At 39.0% G+C, this 23309-nt stretch overlaps 2 protein-coding genes and 1 pseudogene across 21 annotated transcripts in view; 1 reads left to right on the top strand and 2 right to left on the bottom strand.

The window, feature by feature from the left end:
• REXO5 (RNA exonuclease 5) overlaps window positions 1–5700 on the bottom strand; it is a 44990-nt gene extending 39290 nt beyond the window's left edge. Inside the window, exons 1-3 of one of the 4 annotated variants that reach the window (XM_007119958.4) lie at window positions 5627–5700; window positions 5047–5191; window positions 223–335 (exon numbers count right to left, since the gene is read on the bottom strand). In XM_007119958.4, coding sequence (XP_007120020.2) covers window positions 223–335; window positions 5047–5187 — 254 coding nt within the window. In that variant the 5' untranslated portion in view covers window positions 5188–5191; window positions 5627–5700. The other 3 variants (XM_028498516.2, XM_028498515.2, XM_028498517.1) reach the window with 3 other exon arrangements.
• ERI2 (ERI1 exoribonuclease family member 2) overlaps window positions 5647–23309 on the top strand; it is a 37358-nt gene continuing 19695 nt past the window's right edge. For 4 of the 17 annotated variants that reach the window (XR_003682805.2, XM_028498525.2, XM_055090031.1 and 1 more), the window contains exons 1-8: window positions 5647–5751; window positions 8053–8120; window positions 8207–8290; window positions 8829–8956; window positions 9618–9774; window positions 11159–11259; window positions 11706–11787; window positions 17375–17463. Coding sequence is in view for 12 of the 17 variants with exons in the window: in XM_028498525.2 (XP_028354326.1) it covers window positions 5663–5751; window positions 8053–8120; window positions 8207–8290; window positions 8829–8956; window positions 9618–9774; window positions 11159–11259; window positions 11706–11787; window positions 17375–17463 (798 nt within the window). In the remaining 5 variants the exon portion in view is untranslated. Of the gene's footprint in view, window positions 5752–7432; window positions 7562–8052; window positions 8121–8206; window positions 8323–8828; window positions 8957–9617; window positions 9775–11158; window positions 11260–11705; window positions 11788–17374; window positions 17464–17663; window positions 19491–21989; window positions 22859–23309 lie in introns of those variants that run through there. The other 13 variants (XR_003682802.2, XR_003682803.2, XM_024123382.3 and 10 more) reach the window with 10 other exon arrangements.
• Window positions 20020–23309, bottom strand: part of LOC112064823 (acyl-coenzyme A synthetase ACSM1, mitochondrial-like) — a 162455-nt pseudogene continuing 159165 nt past the window's right edge.

Below are 23309 nucleotides of genomic sequence, written 5' to 3'. Positions count from 1 at the left end.
GGCCACAACAGTGGGAGGCCCACATACCACAAAAAAAAAAAAAAAAAAAAAAAAAAAAAAAAATGGATATAAAGGGATTCCCAATTTAAATTGTTGGCAACTTTGTAAAAAAAAAATTTAGGACATTCTGTGGGGCAAATAGAAAACGTTAGGTAGACATGGTCCTCTAGATACCAATATGAAACCTCAGGTCTATACCCACCATTTACATTCTTCTCATACCTAGGTTTAGGAACACTGGATTTGCCCAGAACTGCATACTTCAGCAATTCACATAGCTGGCCATGAGTTATTTCACGGTTTTCAGTAAATAAAATGGTAGATAAGCGGGCTTTCTGCAAAGATAAATCAGAGTATAACAAATTATGATTATAAAGAACAACAAAACACGGCAAATTTTTAAATATTCTAGTTTCTATTATTTTATCAGACTCTAAACATAAGGAGGGTTCTTACGAATTAGAAATGAAGGTCTAAAACAACAACCTGTGATATGACATTATTAATAGGATATTTAATAAACACTGATACAGAACCTTAATTATAGACACTTGGTTATGTGCTAGGGATAACAAGATGAATAAAACATGACTCATGCTCTCAAGAAGTCCATTCTACTAGGGGGAAAAATGTAGAAACAGGTAATTCCAATATAATGTGGGTGCTACTATAAAGGTAAGGGAGCAAAAGAGGCTAACTAACTGCCTTGGGGATTGGAGAGTTTTGGAGATAGCATCACTGAGATGAAAATAATGGAGTTGAACCTTGAAAATAATGAGTCAGCCAGGTAGGAGGAAACATTGTGTCTAAACACTTAGTTTGGTTTGGCTCCAGTCAAGACTGCATGTTGCTGAGCAATAGAGATATGAGAGAAGAGAGAAGTGGGAGCCAGTTCATAGATGATCAATGTGGTCTAACCTAAGGAGTCAGACTTTAAGCCTCTCCTTAAAATAGCTCTGTACTTACATACAGTTATTAAAGTAATTCATGCTTGTTAAAAAAGAGATAATAGAGAAGGGTAAAACAGATAAAACACAATAAGTGAAAATAAGTCACCTGTATTTGTACAATTCAAATACAAGTAATACCACTTTCATTTTGGTCTGGGAGGCAGCAGAGTAATAGTGGTTAGGAGCTCAAGCCGTGGAGTCACGCTACCTGAGTTCAAATACCAAGCTCTACCATTTTTTAAAAAAAATTTTATTTAATTATTTGGCTGCATTGGGTCTTAGTTGCGACATGCAGGATCTTCGTTGCAGCATGCGGGGTCTTTCATTGTGGCACACGGGCTCAGTAGTTGCAGCACACAGGCTCTCTAGTTGTGGTGGGCAGGCTCTAGAGTGCGCAGGCTCAGTAGCTGCAGTGCGCGGGCTTAGTAGCCCCGCAGCATGTGGGATCTTAGTTCCCGGACCAGGGATCAAACCCACGTCCCTGCACTTGAAGGCGGATTCTTAACCACTGGACCACCAGTGAAGTCCCCCAAAGCTCTACCATCTTAAGTGCCTTAAGATGTTAAGAGCTTAGGGACAAGTGCCTTGACTTCTCTAAGACTAAGGTTTTTTCATTTACAGAATAACTACAATTCTACCTCATGAGATTACTGGGAAGACCAATGAGGTACATTGTAAGTGCAATGTACTGAGGCCAGTGCCTGACATACCCTAAGATAAGTACTTAAACACCAGGTATTATTATTATTATTGTTATTTTCCCCTGTGACTGTTTAAAGCTAATGTTTAACACTTATTATTAGTCATTTACAGTTCTGAGCACTTTATATCTATTAAATCATTTAATTCTTAAGTCTTCTCAAGTGGGCACTACTGTTATCCCCATTTTACAGATAAAGAAATGGAGGAACAGATAAGTGGCAGAACCAAGACTAGAATGCAAGTTACAGATAAAGAAATGGAGGAACGGGGGCTTCCCTGGTGGCACAGTGGTTAAGAATCCGCCTGCCAATGCAGGGGACATGGGTTCGAGCCCTGGTCCGGGAAGACCCCACGTGCCGCGGTGCCACTAAGCCCGTGCACTACAACTACTGAGCCTGCAAGCCACAACTACTAAGCCCGTGCACCGCAACAAGAAAAGCCACCGCAATGAGAAGCCAGCGCACCACAATGAAGAGTAGCCCCTGCTTGACGCAAATAGAGAAAGCCCGTGCGCAGCAATGAAGACCCAACGCAGCCAAAAATAAAATAAATAATAAAAAATAAAATTTAAAAAAAGAAATGGAGGAACAGATAAGTGGCAGAACCAAGACTAGAATGCAGGCTGCAAAGCCCAAACTCTTTTCATCTCTACTTTATAAGTTTCCCAAGGGATTATACTTTACATTGTTTTGTAACCAACTCCCGCCACCAAGAAAAAAAAAAAAAGAAAAAAAAAAAAAATTGGGGCGTTCCCTAGCAGTCCAGTGGTTAGGACTAGGCGCTTTCACTGCCATGGCCCAGGTTCAATCCCTGGTCAGGGAACAGAGATCCCGCAAGCTGCGTAGCGTGGCCAAAAAAAAAAATAATCTGTAAATATCTTTCCATATCTGTTAAACATAACAAAAGTCAATTTTAATAATAGTCCACTCTTTCAATTTAATTAAAACTTATAATTTATTTGAAAAAAATTCCCTATTGATGACACTGTTGTTGTTTTAAAAAATTATGAACATTATGATAAGCATCCTTGTACACCTATTTTCTCAGGATAAATTCTTGGTCAAAATAAGCATGTATATCTTATATTCTGACAATATTGCTAACTCCTGAAAGAATATACCAATTTATATTTACCAAACAAAACTGTACGATATTGATAATGTATGAGTAAGGAATCTATATGGCAGTGAGTAATCATGGTTGCCGAACATGTGATGTCAGAGGCTGAGCAGGGTGAGGAGGGCATCCTATAGGGGAGAAAGCCCAGGACTAGGGGTAGGAACCAGGATATATATGCAGGACAGTGGCCCAATGTGAAGTGTCAAAGCCTCAGCGGCATGAGGAAGGCATCCATGCAGTGGCAACTGGAGAGCAGTGAGGCTGGCATCAGATGTCAGAAATTGTTTACGGTAAGGAGGGCATCAATGCTGAGGGACAAATAGGGCTGTCACCGAATTCAAAGCCTGAAAAGGGTGCGGGTGTCCATGTGAGAGGGATGACGGTAGTAGCTGGTCACAGCAGCAATGAAGGCATTCACATAGGAGAGTGACCTGGTATAAGATGCAGAATGACAAGGGCCCAAGCAGGGTAAGGAAGGCGTGAGGGTGTGGGGCAATGGCAGCAATGGGGGACTGATCAAATATATTGAAGATAATGGGAGTCAGGTTTCTCACTGTTATGTAAGGAAGTTATAAATATGAAAAGGGAGAAAACTAGAATGAACCCTGTGGAATTGGATTGGAAGTAGAGATATTGATATGAATTCATAGTTTTTCAATATGTATACAGAAAAATATTTAAATGTAAACATACGTACGTGTGTATAAACATACACATACATTTTTCCTAGCTCTCTTTTTGGGAGTAGTGACATATCAATAGCAATAAACACATCTAGCACCCAGATCTTGATTTCTAAATGTCACTCTCCACTAAAAAGAACTAAGTCTCCTGGAAGAAGTGGCCAATTCCAGGGCTGGGGCAGGGAAAGCACAGAAGAGTCTGGAACATCTTTTTGTGCCAGAAAAATAAGGAAATGCTCAAGCATGATGGGGTCATGTTAAAGGGACACAGAAGCTAGCTTAATGGCCAAATCTGGGATATTTTGAGCAGCAAAATAAATAGTAATGGATAACTCAATGAATAAAATAGGTATCCACAAATTCATACTAATAAAAAAATGAATAAACTGCAAGTTTAATGAGGAAGCATCTCCCCACAAAATAACAGAGAAAAAGAGTAACTTTACAGAAGTTTAGCACACACGTTCTTAATCAAGTTATCAAGGTTAACATCACCAGTAATGGGACAAATCAAACTTGTGTACAACCTGATAAAATACAAGAGAACAGAATAACACTTCTGTGATATTCCTGCCAAAGATGTATAATCTGAATCTAATTAATGAGGAAACAAACAAACCTAACTTCTACAAAATAACTGGTCCAGGATTCTTCAAAGGTAGTAATGTCACAAATGTCAAAGAAAAGACTGAACAGTTGTTTGGATTGAAGGAGACATGACAACTAACTGTAACACATGATTCTAGACTTCATCTTATTGCTAAAAAGGACATTATTAGAACAACTGGAGAAACTTGAATGGGGTCTGAGTATTAGATGGTAGCAATATATCCATGTTATTTCCTGATTTTGATGGTTGCATTTTAGTTATGTAGATTGTTTGTAGGAAATATGTAAACACTAAAATATGGGTGGGGGGAGGCATTCTGTTAGCAACTACAGTACTTTCAAATGTTGGCTGAGGGGTAGTTTTTGATACTGTCCTTGCAAATTTTCTTTAAGTTTGTTTCAAAATAAAGTGATGAGATTGTGAACTTCCTTCGACTTTCTACCACGTTAACCTTTAAAAAATTGCTTTGCCAATCGGATAGGCCCCCCCAAAACAGGAATCCCATTTAAAAAACGTTTTCATAGCACTAATTCCCTTCTATATAACTGATTTATCATTATCTATTGTTTATTTTCTTTCTCTCTCCACTAGAAAGGTAGTAGTGATCTCTGTTTATTCACTGATGTACCCCAAGTGCCTAGAAAGACAATAGAAATCTGATGACTAAAGGGATGAAAGGCATTATTTAGCTCTCAATAAATGATAGAGATGATCATCAATCTTATTCCCCTATGGGAATGTAAACTGCACGAGTGCAGGGGATTTTGTGCTTTTATGCACTGGGATACTTCCAGAAGCTAGAGCAATTCCTGGCATACAGAAGACTTCAATAAATATCTGTTGAACGAACATTCTTCTCCTGTGCCAGGCACAATACCTGTTTTAAACCGCCAATATCAGCCCTAAGGTATGCGGTATGGTATTATCATTTGGGAGCTCCAAACTGCCTCGGGCCGCCCATTCGGGATCCCCCGTTGCTCACCTTGGCCTCAGGCTGCTGCCTCTCCTCAAGATCCCAACGGTCTCTCATCACCTCAGACGCCCCGACCAGCTTATTCGGGACCCGCCTCCTCTTCCTGCCCTTCTTGGGGGTCCTCCCGGTCCTTTCCTTCTCTGGCTCCATGAGCCTGTGGAGAAAGATCGGTTAGAGATGAGAAAACCACGACGCCCAGATGGCCCGGGCCGTCTCCTGAGTGGGGAGCACAAGGGCTTCGACAGCCTACAACCCTCCTCAGATCCTCTCCCTAATTCAGTCTACGAAGCGCTCCCCGCCCGCCGCGGAAAGGGAGGGTGCCAACGGTCTTCCCCGTTAACGCGGCGCAGAAAACCACGCCGCACCAAGCCAAACGGCTTTACAGTTGACGCCGGAGGCCGGATTCGATACGCTTCCCCAACCGCAAACGTGCCTCCGCCCGTTGGAAAAGAGGGAAGGGGGGCGCTGTCTAGCTGCTTCCCTGCCAAAACCACTCCCCACGCGCCAGATTCCCCGAAGACGCCGAAGAGAAGCAGGGCGGAGAGCACCGATAACCGCCGCCGCTGCCTCAGCCTCGGGCGGAGCCGACCGTGTAGCTGCCTCCTCAGCGGCGCGCGGCGTTTGAATGGGCCGGAAATGGGAGTACGGCGACTTCCGGCAGTTGGGCTGTGACGAGAAAGGAGCGTCGGGAATGGCGACCAAGAGGCTTGCGCGGTACGCTAGGGGGCTCCGGGCGGCGCGGGGTTCGGTCCTGGTCCGGCGCTGGCGTCCGCGTCAGAGTCCGCAGTGTCAGCCTCCATTCTCTGCAGCTCGGGCGTCCCAACCTGTACTGGCCATCCCAGGCTGAAAGGTCTCTGCCTGGACCTCAGTCTCGAGCCTCAGGCAGCCCTCTGCGCGAGCGTGGAAGGACCAAGGCCCTCGACTCTGTGCCCTTGAGCCACAGTCTGCCTATACCAGGCCTCGGGAAACTATTAAGAACGACCCTGGAGGGCCGTTCGGAGGTCGCAGGGAGCCCCGACCTCCGTTCACCCCACCACTTACTCGTGATCCGTTTAATTCACAATGTGAATCATTGTGGCCTTTTTCCTGATTCTTGGACATGCTGTTCACGTTTGTGATTAATAGCAGTATAATGCATTAGTGAATAGCATGGGTTTCACAGTTGGATGATCCTTGGTTCACAGACTAAGTATGTGTTTTCTGGCAAATTGATGAGTTCGTTTTCTCATCCATTAAATATAGGTAGCAAAAGTGACTACTTTGTACAGTTGTTGAGGATGAAAGGAGATCACCATCTTAGTTCAGTGCCTACTATGTAGTAAGCAGTCAGTAGGTGTTACCCATTATTCTCAACTCCCCATCACAGGTCAAACAAAAAACTAGAACAGGAGGTGTCTACCTAGTTAAACTCTACTTAGCACAGTAGTTTTGTCTCAGGGCACTTAGGACCTCAGTAAGCATGTAAGCAGTTAGGGTAGGGGTTCCCTGGAGAAAGAGAACCAGGCATGGTTTTCCTAACATAAGAGAAGCCATTTTTGGCCGAAGCCATTTTGTAATCTAAGCCTGGACACAATGCTTGTCCTTGAAGGTCTCAGTAAGTAATGATATTAAAGGAACAAAAGAATGCAGAAACAAACGACTGTTAGGAAAGAGAAGCAACAGTGGCAAAGATAATATATTAGTTGTAAAGACCGCTGGTTCGGGGAATAACCTGGTGGTCCAGCGGTTAGGGCTTCACGCTTCCACTTGCAGCGGGCACGGGTTCGATCCCTGGTTGAGTAACTAAGATCCTGCAAGCCACGTGGTGCGGCCAAAAAAAAAAAAAAAAAAAAAAGATTCCTAGTTCAGATTCAGTGGTAAAGATTAGCCTGAGGCGCTCAACCACCAGATCAGCTGGAACCCAAGGGATGATGATGTTGACCTTTTTTGACCCTCTTGACTTCTATCAGCTAAAGCTTGGAATCTTTCATGAATATGCATGTACCCTTAGCTGAAAACTTCCCCAATTTTGCAGTTGGGAGAAACACTGCTTTGGAAAGGATCCCCGCTGTTCTACTTACTTGCTGCGAGTAATAAATCCTTCCCTCTCCTCTTTTTTTTAAAGATTATTTTATTTTATTATTTATTTTTGGCTGCGTTGGGTCTTCGTTGCTGCACGAGGGCTTTCTCTAGTTTCAGAGAGTGATTGCTACTCTTCATTGCGGTGCGCGGGCTTCTCATTGCTGTGGCTTGCCTTTGTTGCGGAGCACAGGCTCTAGGCGTGTGGGTTTCAGTAGTTGTGGCACGTGGGCTGAGTAGTTGTGGCTCACCGGCTCTAGAGCACAGGCTCAGTAGTTGTGGCGCACGGGCTTAGTTGCTCCGCGGCATGTGGGATCTTCCTGGAGCAGGGTTCAAACCTGTGTCCCCTGCATTGGCAGGCGGATTCTTAACCACTGAGGCACCAGGGAAGACCCCCTTCTCCCACTCTTTGCCTTGGTTGTATCTTTTGGCTTGACAGCCACCAAGAGGGGAGCACAATTTTCAGGTAACAAGCTCTTCCCTTTCTGTGGACTTAGCATGTTGCCCTTAAGGATCCTTTATCATATATTACCTTTCAGTAGTTTGCTATGGATATCTAGTTTCTTTACCCAGATATTTTAAACTCCTAGAAGACTGGACCTGCCCTGTCTCCTCTCAGCTGTGCTGTACACATAGCAAGGGCTTGAAAAATGCAAAAGCAAAAGTAACTTAGCTTTTCAATGCATCTTTAAAATCACTTGAGTTCCTCAGTATTACTGTAAAATAAGGGGAGCACAAAGAATTGGTCTAAGTTTGCAAATATGCACTTTGAGGCCCATGCAAGTAGAATGACTACTAAAGTCAAAAGAGTGCAAAGAACCAGTCTAGTTCAATTTCCTCTCAATTACAATACATTAATCCATCAATAATGAGGGTTATACCATCATTTTGTTAGCTTATATAAGCAGGAGTATGAATGAGTTTGTTGAGCATACCTGGATTGTTTTACATTTTTAGGCAGCTTGGATTAATTAGGAGAAAGTCAATTGCACCAGCAAATGGAAATCTAGGAAGAAGCAAATCTAGTAAGTAGTGTGCTTCATTTCTTTATTTTCTGTAGCCTTGCATTTTTAACACTGGTAAAACATAAGGACACTCTGATCTTTTGCAGAGCAGTTGTTTGACTACTTAATTGTCATTGATTTTGAGTCGACTTGTTGGAATGATGGGAAATGCCACCGTAGCCAGGAAATAAGTAAGTCTGAACTTGACTGCGAATGGCCAAAGGTAACACTAGATAAGTTACTTTAAAGTTTATAGATCTAAAACAGTTAACAGTTAAAGAAAACAAAATGATCTATTAATTGGTAATTTACTATAAAATCTGACTTGACAAAAAACCCCAAAAACCTAATACCTAAATGTGTCATCATATGAAATAATTGTTTTAGGATTATATACAAAATCTCAATTGCATAGAAACTGAAAAAAACATAATGCCTTTGCAAAAAGAAGTATGTTTCAATTTTCATATGGTCTTCATATTTAATTATGGAAATCTATTCAAGAGTTTTAAGTAGATATACCTGTAACTTTAATAGTTTGACTTATTCTTTGGCATAACTTTAACCATTACATTACACTGCTTTGGTCATTTTAATATGCTTTTACTAAAACAATGATTGTTTAATAATGAATGCTATATGATGGTAATATATATTTAATTTAGATTGATTGCAGCATTAATTTAACAATTGTATATTCAAGTGTCAATTGATGATTCTTTCATGTAGTTGAATTTCCAGCTATATTGCTAAACACATCAACTGGAGAGATTGAATCTGAGTTCCATGCTTATGTTCAGCCTCAGGAACATCCAATTCTTTCTGAATTTTGCATGGAACTAACAGGCATAAAGCAGGTATGCCCTTCTCTTTTCCTCACTTCTCTTCTCATCCTCCCACCCCAACAAAAAACAAGCAGGTGAGATGCAGATATTAAAATTCAGAAATCAGTTTCAAAAAGAAAATAAAAGCTGTATGCCATTTGGAATTAGATTTATTCACTGTTAGGAGAAATAATTGCCCCTCCAGAAGCCCATTGGAATCTTTAAAAATTAGAAAGAATTGGACTTCCCAGTGGTTAAGACGCTGTACTGGCGGTCCAGTGGTTAAGACGCTATACTTCGAGGGCACAGGTTCAATCCCTGGTCAGAGAACTAAGATCCCACGTGGTGTGGCCAAAAAAAAAAAGAAAAAAAAGAAAGAAAGAACAGTGTTATAAAGATGTATATCAATTTCCATATTTTATGGAAATTAAGTGACACCAAATTTCTGTCAATCGAGATATATTTATTGTATTTCTGTGTGATTTAGATTGATCAACTGAATTTTTCTTACCTTGCAGAATTCTAACCATTATATTATTTCTCTCCCACGTGTTTTAACATCATTTCACTAGATAAACTCTTTGCCAGTTAGAATTTCTTCTTCTTTGTTGTATATCCCCCACACACTGCCTACTTATGTACTCAATAATTATGGAATTCAGTTGCTGAATTCAGATTTTATGACTCTATTCAGGCTCAAGTTGATGAAGGAGTCCCTCTGAAGATTTGCTTATCTCAGTTCTGTAAATGGATTCAGAAGATTCAGCAACAGAAGAAAATTATTTTTGCTACTAGGGTCTCAGATATTTCTACTTCTGAAGTAAAATTATGTGCATTTGTTACTTGGTCAGGTAAAAAAAAAAAAGTTGTATCTATCAATCATAAATGAGTTGTGTTGCCACCATGTAATTCTTTATCTCTGGTAGGAATTATACTTGTTAGCTTCCTGGGCCACGAAAAGAAATCTAAGTGTCTAGCAGATGTTAACCAAGAAAAGTAAATTTATTCATATTTAAAATATGTTTAATGCCTTAAAAATTTAAGCCCTAACTTTAAAGAATCTTTCTAGACTGCTCCTCTCTGTTCTCCTGAATCCAGGCAAAGACTGGTGAAAACTCTTAGCGTGCTATTTTCTACAACTTTGAAAAAAAAGAGTCCTTATTCAACTCGCAACCTTTGCTTTTATACTTTCACACTTCTAATGTAGACATCAAGGAAAAAATGGGCCATTTAAAGTAGACCTTTTCTATGCCCATGTTAGAGCATTCCCGTTAATAGTCATTAATAGCAGTGCTGTGCCATTGATAGCATAGCACTGATAGTCTTGGATCTGTATGATCAGGCCACTCAAGATGGCTGTTCTCTTGTTCTCTGTACATCCCCTGATTGACCAGTCCCTGCTTTTCTTACACCCTACTCACATGACTGACCTCCCCTCTTAATACATACTTGCCCCTGGCCCCAGCTAGTGATTGTTCTAATCTTTAGATCAGAATATCTCCACCATGATAGCTTATCAAAGGGGCATAAGGGCTTGCTTCTCAGCTGGTTTCCCTGGGAGCTCATGAGCCAACCTGATGTCAATTCCCCCTGTGACTGGTAGCACTTAGCAGAAGACTGCTGCCATCTGCTTCACGTGGTGGAATGTTGCTCCAAGACCTTGCTTCAGACATGTATGATCCCCCTGTTCATTAAATCCTTGATGTCTGTGTCACTGATTCGGGCTCTTTATTCTGTCTTGAGGTTGGGCAAGTACAGGGCTTGCAGGCCTGTGGGGTATAGCCCAAAAGGGTCCCTGTGAGATGTTTGGTTTCTCAATTACATTAATATTTTCTAGAATGTTGAAAGCAGATAATCTTTTCCATTTAGGCCTTGTAATGTGACACCTTACTCTTCTTTCTGAAGTATCTGTGTTTTAATGGGTTTTTAAGAAATCATTTTGAGACTTAGTTACCAACCTAATTTCTTAATAGTAAGTTATGAATAATTGTTAGATATTACCAGGGCAATTAAATCTTACTCTTTTATATATTATATAGTATGTTATATATACCATATGTAGTATAATATTTAAAATATAGTATAATATTATAGTATAATATATGCTTTCATATATTATTCTATGTCCTGCTATTCTGTTTTATGTCATCTTTCACCATTTTACTTGTAAATGATAGCATAAGTAAAAACTGCTGGCATCATTGACTTTGTTCTATTTTAATATACTTAATGCAGACTGGGACTTGGGGGTTTGCCTGGAGTATGAGTGTAAAAGAAAACAGCTGTTAAAACCTGTGTTCCTTAATTCTTGGATTGATCTCAGAGTAACTTACAAGGTAAGGGTCAAAGATGGGGGCATGTTCACTTTCTTTCTATCGAAAAATGATTAAACTTTATCCCACGCATGGGTATGAGTTTCTACAAACAAAATATTTTATTTTGAAACATTCACATAAATACTTTTCTTAAAGTATATAGAACAACACAAAAATAAGCACATTCCAAATCTAATAGAATAAAAATTATGAGAAGTAAATGGTTAATACCTAGCCCCTAAGGGACCTCCCTGGTGGTCCACTGGTTAAGACTCCACACTCCCAATGCAGAGGACCCAGGTTCGATCCCTGGTCAGGGAGCTAGATCCCACATGCTGCAACAAAGATCCCGCAGCTAAGACCCTGCGCAGCCAAATAAATAAATATTTTTTTTAAACTGTTTAAAAAAAATACATAGCCTTTCAAATAGTAATCATTTTTTAAGACATTGTCTTTTATTTGACTAGATTTTCTATAGGAGAAAACCAAAAGGACTAAGTGGTGCCCTGCAGGATGTGGGAATAGAATTCTTGGGACGAGAACATTTCGGTTAGTATAATTTAAAATTTTATTATGTAAGTCATTCTATTTTTATACAGTCTTTCATTTGAACCTCATTTTTTGATGATGTCATTAACAAGGAATATCCTTCAGCCTGAAAAAAGCCCTAATCTATACAATTCAAATTGTTTCCAAGATTTTCAAATTACCACTTTCATAAAATATTGTAAGATAAAGACTGTCATGTAGTGGCTTTCTACTTGCTAAAAAGAATGAAAAGAATTAGCCAAATCAAATGGAGATTATAAACAAATGCCCAAATAATACAGTGGGCTAGGGAAAAAACTGAACAAGACTATTAGATTACTCATAAAACATGGTCCCTACAGAATGTTGGTCATATATGTTTTTTTAATTTTAATTTTATTGGAATTTAGTTGATTTACAATGTTGTGTTAGTTTCAGGTGTACAGCAAAGTGATTCATATATACATATACATATATTCATTCTTTTTTAGATACTTTTCTCATATAGGTTATCACAGAATATTGAGTAGAGTTCCCTGTGCTATACAGTGGGTCCTTGTTGGTTATCTATCTTATATATAGTAGTGTGTGTATGTTCATCTCAAGCTCCTGATTTATACCTCCCCCCAACGTTTCCCCTTTGGTAACCTTAAGGTTTTTTCGATATCTGTAAGTCTGTTTCTATTTTGTAAATAAGTTCATTTGTATCTTTTTTAAAAAATTAGATTCCGTATATGACCAGTATCATATGATATTTTGTATTTTTCTGTCTGACATACTCACTTAGTATGATAATCTCTAGGTCCATCCATGTTGTTGCAAATGGCATTGTTTCATTCTTTTTTATGACTAAGTAATGTTCCACTGTATATATGTACCACGTCTTCTTTATGTATTCCTCTGTTGGTGGACATATACGTTGCTTCCATGTCTTGGCTATTGTAAACAGTGCTGCGCTGAACATTGGGGTGCATGTATCTTTTCAGATTATGGTTTTCTCTGGATATATGCCCAGGAGTGGGATTGCTGGATCATGTGGTAGTTCTATTTTTAGTTTTTTAAGGAACCTCCATACTGTTCTCCATAGTGGTTGTACCAATTTACATTCCCACCAACAGTGTAGGAGGGTTCCCTCTTCTCCACACCTTCTCCAGCATTTATTGTTTGTAGACTGTTTGATGATGGCCATTCTTACCAGTGTGAGATGATACCTCACTGTAGTTTTGACTTGCGTTTCTCTGATAATTAGTGATGTTGAACATCTTTTCATGGCTCTGGGCCATCTGTATGTCTTCTTTGGAGAAATGTCTATTTTGGTCTTCTGCCTATTTTTTTGTTTGTTTGTTTGTTTGTTTTGTTTTGTTTTGCTGCACGCGGGCCTCTCACTGTTGTGGCCCCTCTCGTTGCGGAGCACAGGCTCCGGACGCGCGGGTCCAGCGGCCATGGCTCACGGGCCCAGCCGGTCTGCGGCATGTGGGATCCTCCCGGACCGGGGCACGAACCCGCGTCCCCTGCATTGGTAGGCGGACTCCCAACCACTGCGCCACCAGGGAAGCCCCAGCCTATTTTTCATTTGGGTTGTTTGGGGGTTTTTTGACATAGAGCTGCTTGAGCTGTTCATGTATTTTGGAGATTAATCCCTTGTAGGTCGCTTTGTTTGCAAATATTTTCTTCAATTCTGTGGGTTGTCTTTTTGTTTTGTTTATGGTTTCCTTTGCTGTGCAAAAGCTTTTGAGTTTAATTAGGTCCCAATTGTTTATTTTTGTTTTTATTTACATTACTCTAGGAGGCAGATCAAAAAAAATACCGCTGCAATTTATGTCAAAGAGTGTTCTGCCTAGGTTTTCCTCTGTTTTATAGTATCCAGTCTTGCATTTAGATCTTTGATCCATTTTGAGTTTATTTTTGTATACGGTGTTAGAGAGTGTTCTAATTTCATTCTTTTACATGTAGCTGTCCAGTTTTCCCAGCACCACTTATTGAAGAGACTGTCTTTTCCCCATTGTATATTCTTGCCTCCTTTGTCATAGATTAATTGACCATAGATGCGTGAATTTATTTCTGGGCTTTCTATCCTGTTCCATTGATCTATATATCTGCTTTTGTGCCAGTGTAATACTGTTTTGATTACTGTAGCTTTGTAGTATAGTCTGAAGTCAGGGAGCTTGATTCCTCCAGCTCCCTTTTTCTTTCTCAAGATTGCTTTGGCTATTCAGGGTCTTTTGTGTTTCCATACAAATTAAAATTTTTGTTCTAATTCTGTGAAAAATGCCATTGATAATTTGGTAGGGATTGCATTGAAACTGTAGCTTGCTTTGGGTAATATAGTCATTTTGACAATATTGATTCTTCCAATCCAAGAATACAGTATATCTTTCCATCTGTTTGTGTCGTCTTTGATTTCCTTTATCAGTATCTTATAGTTTTCTGAGTACAGGTCTTTTGTCTCCTTGGGTAGGTTTATTCCTAGGTATTTTATTCTTTTTGATGCAATGGTAAATGGGATTGTTTCCTTAATTTCTCTTTCTGATCTTTTGTTGTTAGTGTATAGGAATGCAAGAGATTTCTGTGCATTAATTTTGTATCCTGCATCTTTACCAAATTCATCGATGAGCTCTAGTAGTTTTCTGGTAGCATCTTTAGAATTTTCTATGCATAGTATCACATCATCTGCAAACAGTGTCAGTTTTACTTCTTCTTTTCCATTTTGGATTCCTTTTATTTATTTTTCTTCTCTGATTGCTGTGGCTAGGACTTCCAAAACTATGTTGAATAGAAGTGGCGAGAGTGAACAGCCTTGCCTTGTTCCTGATCTTAGAGGGAACGCTTTCAGCTTTTCACCATTGAGAATGATGTTAGCTTTGAGTTTGTCATATATGGCCTTTATTATGTTGAGGTAATTTCCCTCTATTCCCACTTTCTGGAGAGCTTTTATTATAAATGGATGTTGAATTTTGTCAAAAGCTTTTTCTGCATCTATTGAGATGATCCTATAGGGTATTTTTTTAACTTTTTATTTTATATTGGCGTATAGCTGATTAACAATGTTGTGTTAGTTTCAGGTGTACAGCAAAGTGATTCAGTTATACATATACATGTGTCTATTCTCTTTCATATCCTTTTCCCATTTAGGTTGTTACATAATATTGAGCAGAGTTCCCTGTGCTATGCAGTAGGTCCTTGTTGGTTATCCTTTTTAAATGTAGCAGTGTGTACATGTCAATTCCAAACTCCCTAACTATCCCTCTCCCCACTCACCCCTGCCAATCATAAGTTTGTTCTCTAAGTCTGTGAGTCTGTTTCTGTTTTATAAATAAGTTCATTTGTATCATTTTTTTTAGATTCCGCATATAAGTGATATTTGATATTTACTTTCTCTGTCTGACTTACTTCACTCAGTATGACAATCTCTAGGTCCATCTATGTTGCTGCAAATGGCATTATTTCATTCTTTTAATGGCTGAGTAATATTCCATTCTATATTTGTACCACATCTTCTTTATCCATTCTTCTGTCAATGGACATTTAGGTTGCTTCCATGTTTTGGAAACAACGCTGAACATTGGGGTGCATGTATCCTTTCAGACCATGTTTTTCTCCAGATACCTGCCAGGAGTGGGATTTCACGATCATATGGTAGCTCTATTTTTAGGTTTTTAAGGAACCTCCATACTGTTTTCCACAGTGGCTGCACCAATTTACATTCCCACCAGCAGTGTAGGAGGGTTCCCTTCTCTCCACACCCTCTCCAGCATTTATTATTTATGGATTTTTTGATGATAGCCATTCTAACTGGTGTGAGGTGATATCTCATCGTAGTTTTGATTTACATTTCTCTATTGAACATCTTTTCATATGCCTCTTAGCCATCTGTATGTTTCCTTTGGGGAAATGTCTAATTAGGTCTTCTGCCCCTTTTTTGATTGGGTTGTTTGTTTTGCTGATATTAAGCCACATGAGCTGTTTGTAAATTTTGGAGACTAATCCCTTCTCAGTCACATCGTTGGCAAATATCTTCTCCTAATCTGTGGGTTGTCTTTTCGATTCATTTATGGTTTCCTTTGCTATGTAAAAGCTTTTGAGTTTAATTAGGTCCCATTTGTTTACTTTTGTTTTTATTTCCATCATTCTGGGAGACAGATCAAAAAAGATATTGCTGCAATTTATGTCAAAGAGCGTTCTGCCTATGTTTTCCTCTAACAGTTTGATAGTGTCCAGTCTCACATTTAGGTCTTTAATCTATTTTGAGTTTATTTTTGTGTATGGTGTTAAAGAATGATACCAGAGACAAATGAAAACAAAAGCACAATGATCCAAAGCCTATGGAATGCAGCAAAAGCAGTTCTAAGAGGGAAGTTTATAGCAATAGAGTCTTAGCTCAGGAACCTAAAGCAACTGGAGAAAGAAGAACAAACAAAACCTAAACTTAGTAGAAGGAAAGAAATCGTAAGATCAGAGCAGAAATAAGTGAAATAGAGACGAAGAAAACACTAGCAAAGATCAGTGAAACTAAAAGCTAGTTCTCTGGGCTTCCCTGGTGGCGCAGTGGTTGAGAGTCCGCCTGCCGATGCGGGGGACGTGGGTTCGTGCCCTAGTTCTCTGAGAAGATAGACAAAATTGATAAACGTTTAGCCAGATTCATCAAGAAAAAAAGGGAGAGGACTCAAATCAATAAAATTAGAAATGAAAAAGGAGAACTGACACCACAGAAATACAAAGGATCATAAGAGACTAGCAACTGTATGCCGATAAAATGGACAGCCTGTAAGAAATGGCCAAATTCTTAGGAAGGTACAACTTCCCAAGACTGAACCAGGAAGAAATAGAAAATATGAACAGACCAATCACAAGTAATGAAATTGAAACTGTGATTAAAAAACTCCCAACAAACAAAAGTCCAGGACTAGATGGCTTCACAGGTAAATTCTATCACACGTTTAGAGAAGAGCTAACACCTGTCCTTCTGAAACTGTTCCAAAAAATTGCAGAGGAAGGAAAACTCCCAAACTCATTCTATGAGGCCACCATCACTCTGATACCAAAACCAGACAAAGATACCACAAAAAAAGAAAGTTACAGGCTAGTACCAGTGATGAATACCTGCTCGTGGTCTCCTATGGGTGACTGCTATTCACACACTCCCGAGACAGTGGGGGCAGGGCTTGGCGCCTGCTCTCGGGTCTTGTATGGGCAGGTGGTCTCCACACATTCCCAGGACAGCAGGGGCAGGTTTGGTGGCTTCTTGTGGATTTCCTAGGGGTGAGGGCTATCCACGCACTCCTGGGACAGCAGGGGCTGGGCCTGGCATCTGCTTGTAGGTCTCCTATGGGCAGCCACTCTCCGTGCACTCCCAGGACAGTGGGGACAGGACTCGGTCATATATTTTCAAACTGTCTAACAAAATTTCACCTCCTCCTCTGTATATGTGGGAAATCTTTCATTGGTAAGGCTGCCACAGCTCTCTACAAGACCATTTTTCATGATTAAAATTAGTAGATGATCAGAAAACCAACAGTATGTTCCAATGTCTGCTCAAGTGGTGGTATTTTTTGCTATATTTCTTTATACTGGTACCACTAAATTCAGTGTTTGATATCTCTTTCCTCAGGGTTGGATGATTCTAGGAATACTGCCCTTCTTGCTTGGAAAATGATCAGGGATGGTTGCTTAATGAAAATTACAAGGTCCTTGAACAAGGTTAGTAGTGTCTTACCTCTTTATTCTGTTATTTCAAACTCCAGAAGTAATCATAGGCAAGTTGAAATGTAGATGTCATGTATGCTATCATTTGTAAATCAATCAATGATGACATTTTTCTTTTTTGTCATACAATGTGTACTAAAGAAATTATGAATGCAGAATGTCTAAAGCTGTTGGATTTGTCTGTGAAATCATAGGTTCCCACTAAGAGGAATCCTAACATTTTCACCAGAAATTTGAATATGGATCAAGTTGAAGAAATATCAGCCTGCAACAGTAACATTCATGATCCCAGCATATATGGTAGGGAGCCTAAAAATGCAATAAAATCCTATGAGAAAGTGCAGATGAAGTCAGTTGGTGTGAATTTTCCTATAAAGGTACAGCAAGATCAGTTACAACTAAAGGGCAATGTAAATGTAGGCCGTCAGAATGTCAAAAGCTGTTTATCTCTTTTTAATACTGAGTCCTGGACCTCTCTGGGGCAGTTACAGTCTTCCAGTTTGAATATACCTATGCAGAAGCAAATAAACCAACATCTTGCATTTAATACCAATTCTGAGTCTTCAACAGTTGGTTCAGAATTGATACTTGTTTCAACTACCATTTCATCTGTTAATAATGTTTCTGATATGGAAATGAGTTCTGCTCTTGACAGTTTACCTGTGTTGACTGATTGGGAGGATGTAGCTTTACTGCCATCATCTCAACCTGAGCAGAATATATATTGTATGCCTCCCATTAGTGACTCAAACTTAGACACTTCATTTAATTCTGGAGAAAGATTAATGGTTTTAGAAAAATCTGAAATGTTAAGTCAAGAAAACTTTGGAGGCACAGAAGAAACTCCTCAAAAATCTGATACCTCTAAGTCTATTGTATATAAGAGTCCCCATACTACTATTTATAATATAAAAGAAGCCAAAGATCCAGGTTCAGATGCTTTTGACTTTAAGTTACCTGAATGTAAATCAAGTAGCTTCAACAGTGTTAATGCCAATATGTCTCATCCTTTAGTTTTGGGGAAACATCCTCTTCATTTAGGTGGTGCTAAGAGGAATCCATCCAGTCCCCTACCTTTCTCACCAGCAAAAAAACAGACCTTCACTATTCATGAAGAAAAGCCTACGTCATCTAATGGCTCCCCAGGGGGAAGTTCTTCCAGGAAGATTCTCCCTTCTATCTTAACTTCTACAGTTAATGTACAAGATCCTTGGAAGGGTGGGAAAATAACACCTCCTTTATGCAAGTGTGGCCGAAGATCTAAGAGACTTGTTGCTTCTAATAATGGACCGAACCATGGAAAAGTCTTCTATTGTTGTCCTATTGGGAAGTACCAAGAAAAGAGAAAATGTTGTGGTTATTTCAAATGGGAACAAACACTTCAAAAGGAGAGAGCCAACAGCATAGTTCTGTCTCATTCCCCAGGCGGACTCACTTTTAACTCTTCAGAAACAAGCCATATTTGTGACAGAAATGTAGATTTTTCTACTAAAAATTCATTGAGACTCAGACCTTCAATGAGGAAATGACTTTTTTTTACATGTAAACTATGTTTTTACCTCAATCTGACTTTTACTGCAGTAAAGAGAAAAAAATTTGTGTAGGGCTACAAGTTGTGAGGACATAGTGTATCTGAGCTCTGTAAGCTACACTGGGGCTATTCAACACATTCTCACGCACACACACTGAAAATAGAAAAAAGAATTTCACAGGCTTCTAATTTCCTTCACCAGTTATCTAATTTGTCTTCTGTTCATGTATGAATCCTGATTGCCCCCTTGAATTCCCACACATTATGAGTATTCTGATAATATCTTATACTATTTTATTTATATTTCACATATTAACCCATGCGAAATTTATCAGACTTTTTTTAAGAACCACAAATGAAATACTTGGTAAACTGTATTTATTAGATTAAATATAATAAGCAGCAATACTAGTATATGATATCCTTGTTTCTTTTTATTGAATTATAATTGCCATGCAATATTATATTGGTTTCGGGTGTACAACATATGATATCCTTCTTTTACAGTTAGACCTTGAAACAAATTTTAAACTATTTTTAATTGTTTGAATAAAACTGTGACCAATAAAAATCACTAGACTGTTTTCAGGTAGATACTTTTGTACTTTGAGAATTATGATAACCTAATATTTTAAGGTTTTCGAAAATCTTTTATAACTTGTTTAGTTTTATTACAACCCTTGAAAATTGGTTCTGATTTGTATGTCAACATATCAGAAGAATTATTCAACTAAGATTTGAAATCCAACAGGTCAGAGATTTGGTTCAGAAACGCTTCTATACTATATGTTTAAAAATTCCTCGGCAGCTGATGGTATTCTATTTATATTACCAAATTATAAGAACATTGACACTAATGCAGAGGAATTTACTGAATATTTTATTTCAGAATTCAGCCTATGATGTTATAACCACAAGATATTTTAAATCAATTAGTTTATAAGCATACTGTCACATTTTTAAATCACCTTTTCATAATCTTGTGGTTTTACAGAGCCTTATTTTATAGATACCATGATAAGTAATGAATTTAAATTGTTTCCCATTCTTTCTTCCTCAGTTCATTTCTTTTTATCTTCCCACTAATAGTCTTTGGCAGCTCTTGAATAAATTCTACCTGTAGATATCAAGGGAAGAAAATTAGCCCAGAAGTTTTCATCTTTAGACAAAGTCAATTATATAAAAGTTCTATTATGAACTCTAGGTGAAAGAATCAGGACACCCATTGGGGTGGGTTTTTGGTAACAGCCAGAAAAGGGAGAGGGGTATTGTTGAGGATATTTTTCTTGATATTTAGTACAGTAAGTCCCCTACACACGAACCTTCAATTTGTGAACTTTCAAAGATGCGAACCTGCATCTGGTTCCAGCAAGGAACCCGAACCTGTGCCATCAGCATCAGGCGTGAGTGAAATCACAGCTTGCCCTCCGTCTCCTATTGCTGACGATCCTTCAGCTCTACCATCTCCCACCTCCTCCCCCTCCTCCAGTCAGTAACTCTTCCTGCCTGTTCACTCGATGCCAGCCCCTGTGTGCCAGCTCTTGTACTGTACTACTGTACTTTTCAAGGTACTGTACTTAAGATTAAAAATGTTTTCTTTATTTTTTGTATTTGTTTTTTATGTATTATTTGTGTGAAAAGTATTATAAACCTATTACAGTACAGTACTATATAGCCGATTTTGTTAGTTGGGTACCTAGGCTAACTTTGTTAGACTTAACGAACAAACTGGACTTAATGAACATGCTCTCCAAACAGAACTTGTTCGAATATAGGGGACTTACTGTATTTACTATAAGTCAGGTTAGCCAAATGACCCAACAAATTAGTTTAAGGGTTTCTTTTTTTTTTTTATTTTTTTTTTTTTTATTTTTTGGCTGTGTTGGGTCTTCATTGCTGCACGCAGGCTTTCTCTAGTTGTGGCAAGTGGGGGCTACTCTTCACGGCAGTGTGCGGGCTTCTCACTGCAGTGGCTTCTCTTGTTGCGGAGCATGGGCTCTAGGCGCGCACGCTTCAGTAGTTGTGGCTCGTGGGCTGTAGAGCGCAGGCTCAGTAGTTGTGGCCCACGGGCCCAGTTGCTCCGCGGCATGTGGGATCTTCCCGGACTGGGGCACAAACCCGTGTCCCCTGCATCGGCAGGCAGGTTCTCAACCACTGTGCCACCAGGGAAGCCCTAAGGGTTTCATTTTAATCTCAAAGATTCTGATTCTTATCCATGTCATTAGTTTAGTTTGGAATATTTGGTATAGCATGTTTGAGGAGAATGTTCATTAAAATGGAAAAAATAAACAGCTGAAAATTTCCAAAATACTAAGCAAATATTGTTCATAATCAGAATACCTACCTTCCTGGGATATTTGTAAGGTGCTGTAGTTCTTTTTACATGCTCCTGAATCTCGTTCTTCAGTTGTTCTTGATCATTTGACTTCTAATCAGGGTTCGGAACAATAAAAGCCTTTACTACCTAAAATAAATATTTGAACACCAGGAAGATGAGTTGTATATTCTTATGTTTTAGTGTGTCTTTTCTTTCTCTTAACTTGGGAATCTAATCTAAATACCTGATGGGGTGGGCCAAAAGGTTTGTTACGGTCTGATCCCAGCTCTATGCTTTTAAGCCAGCCAGTTGACTCCCACACCTAGATTTTGTAACTCATACAAGAGCTTCTGGAAACCCTGCTTTGATTATGATCTATACTTGAACCTTCCCATCTAACTACATCTTAAACTCTACCTTCTGACCTGTTTCTGATCATCTCTGCTCTTGACTTCTTGCCTCATCTTTTATCTCCTTCAAAAAAGTTTTCTTTTGGAAACTTGGTAATGCACTAAGCACAGTCTTTTATATAACAACCCAGCCTGATCTAGTCTAGCTCATAGGTCACCACCCTCAGTGTGGCCCTAATAAACAGTATTCTCATGGGTTTGCCATATCCTTATTGAAGGGAACAGTTCACTGAGTGAGACTGTCTACTCTTTTATTCCATAGACATTTCTGTTGATGCAAGGCTATGAAGATTCCAGCAGTCACTTTGCTATTGCTCTGACCCATTTACCTGGCCTTCAGTAATAAGAGTAAAAGTGGTGATGGTCCTTGCTCTATAATTGGCAGAAGACAGGGAAGACTTCATCACTTCATGCTCACAAATCCTGTTCCCCAAAGTTCACCCTTCCTTGAAATGTTTTAGAAAATCCTGCCCAGAAATTTTGGACCTTTACTGGAGAAGACAGAGGCTGTTCCTCATGTGTAGTCCCCTTCAAGAGTGTATTGGAATTCTAAGTGTTCTCTCCTGGGGCACTGCCAGCACTGCCATTTACTGCCTCCCCTAGAGGCAGAACTCTAGGTGAGTCAATTAGTATGCACCACCAAATCCAGAATACCAGCCTAGGGTTTGCCATGGAATGATGCTGCCTTGTGGGCATAGTTCGGGAGAGTCACCTGTAAATTTTATGATTAAATATTCTGCACTTAAGAGGCTTAAATCTTTTTGAATTCACAGATTCATGTATCTAGCTTGAAGATAAGTTGGCAACATTACCTATCTACCTTGGTCTGGGAGTAAATAGTTGATCAAAAATGGATTATTTGAAAGACTAAGTCACTCAGGACAACTAGTTAGTGAGAAGTGAAGACTTGCAGTTATAAAATTTTCACATTTTGGTCATTGCTTACCAGTGTGCAGTTTTACAACATTTTATGAGCAATTATTTATTTCTATCTTTACCAAAACACCTTGAAATTTTCTAAATTACATGTGCCATGGAGCAGTTGTGTGTGTATGCATGTATATAATTTTATCCTATCCATTTTTTGACATTTCAATAGAATTTATTTGTATTTATGCCTGCTCTATTTCTTATCAACATTTTTATGAATAAAAAAATTATCCTTGCTATAAGTGAATTGTTCAAAGGCAAATTATTTTAAGAACTAGTGTCTAAATACTGGTTTGCATATTGATGACTTGTACACCTTGGGTAAAGTCTAACTTATCTTTATAAAAGTCTTTATAAACCATTACAGAAAATGATAAATTATTAAGGAACAATCTAACATGGTTAAGAGCATGAACTCTGAAGTCAGACAACCTGGGTTCAAGTCACAATTTGCGTGTAATCTCGGGCAAGTTAGGACACCTCTCTCTGCCTCAATTTCCTTCTCTGTAAAAGGAATTTGTGAGGATTAAATAAGTTAACATATGTATAGGGCTTATAACAATACCTGGAACATACTAAGTCATTAAAAATATTAGGTATTAGTTGTAGTAATTTCTTTTGCACAGAATTTCAGAGAAACTTTGAAGCCCAC

This window comes from Physeter macrocephalus, chromosome 14 (assembly GCF_002837175.3).
Source record: "Physeter macrocephalus isolate SW-GA chromosome 14, ASM283717v5, whole genome shotgun sequence".
NCBI lineage: Eukaryota > Metazoa > Chordata > Mammalia > Artiodactyla > Physeteridae > Physeter > Physeter macrocephalus.
The sequence above is the reverse complement of the archived record's forward strand: the minus strand, read 5'-3'. Positions and strand labels throughout refer to the sequence as shown.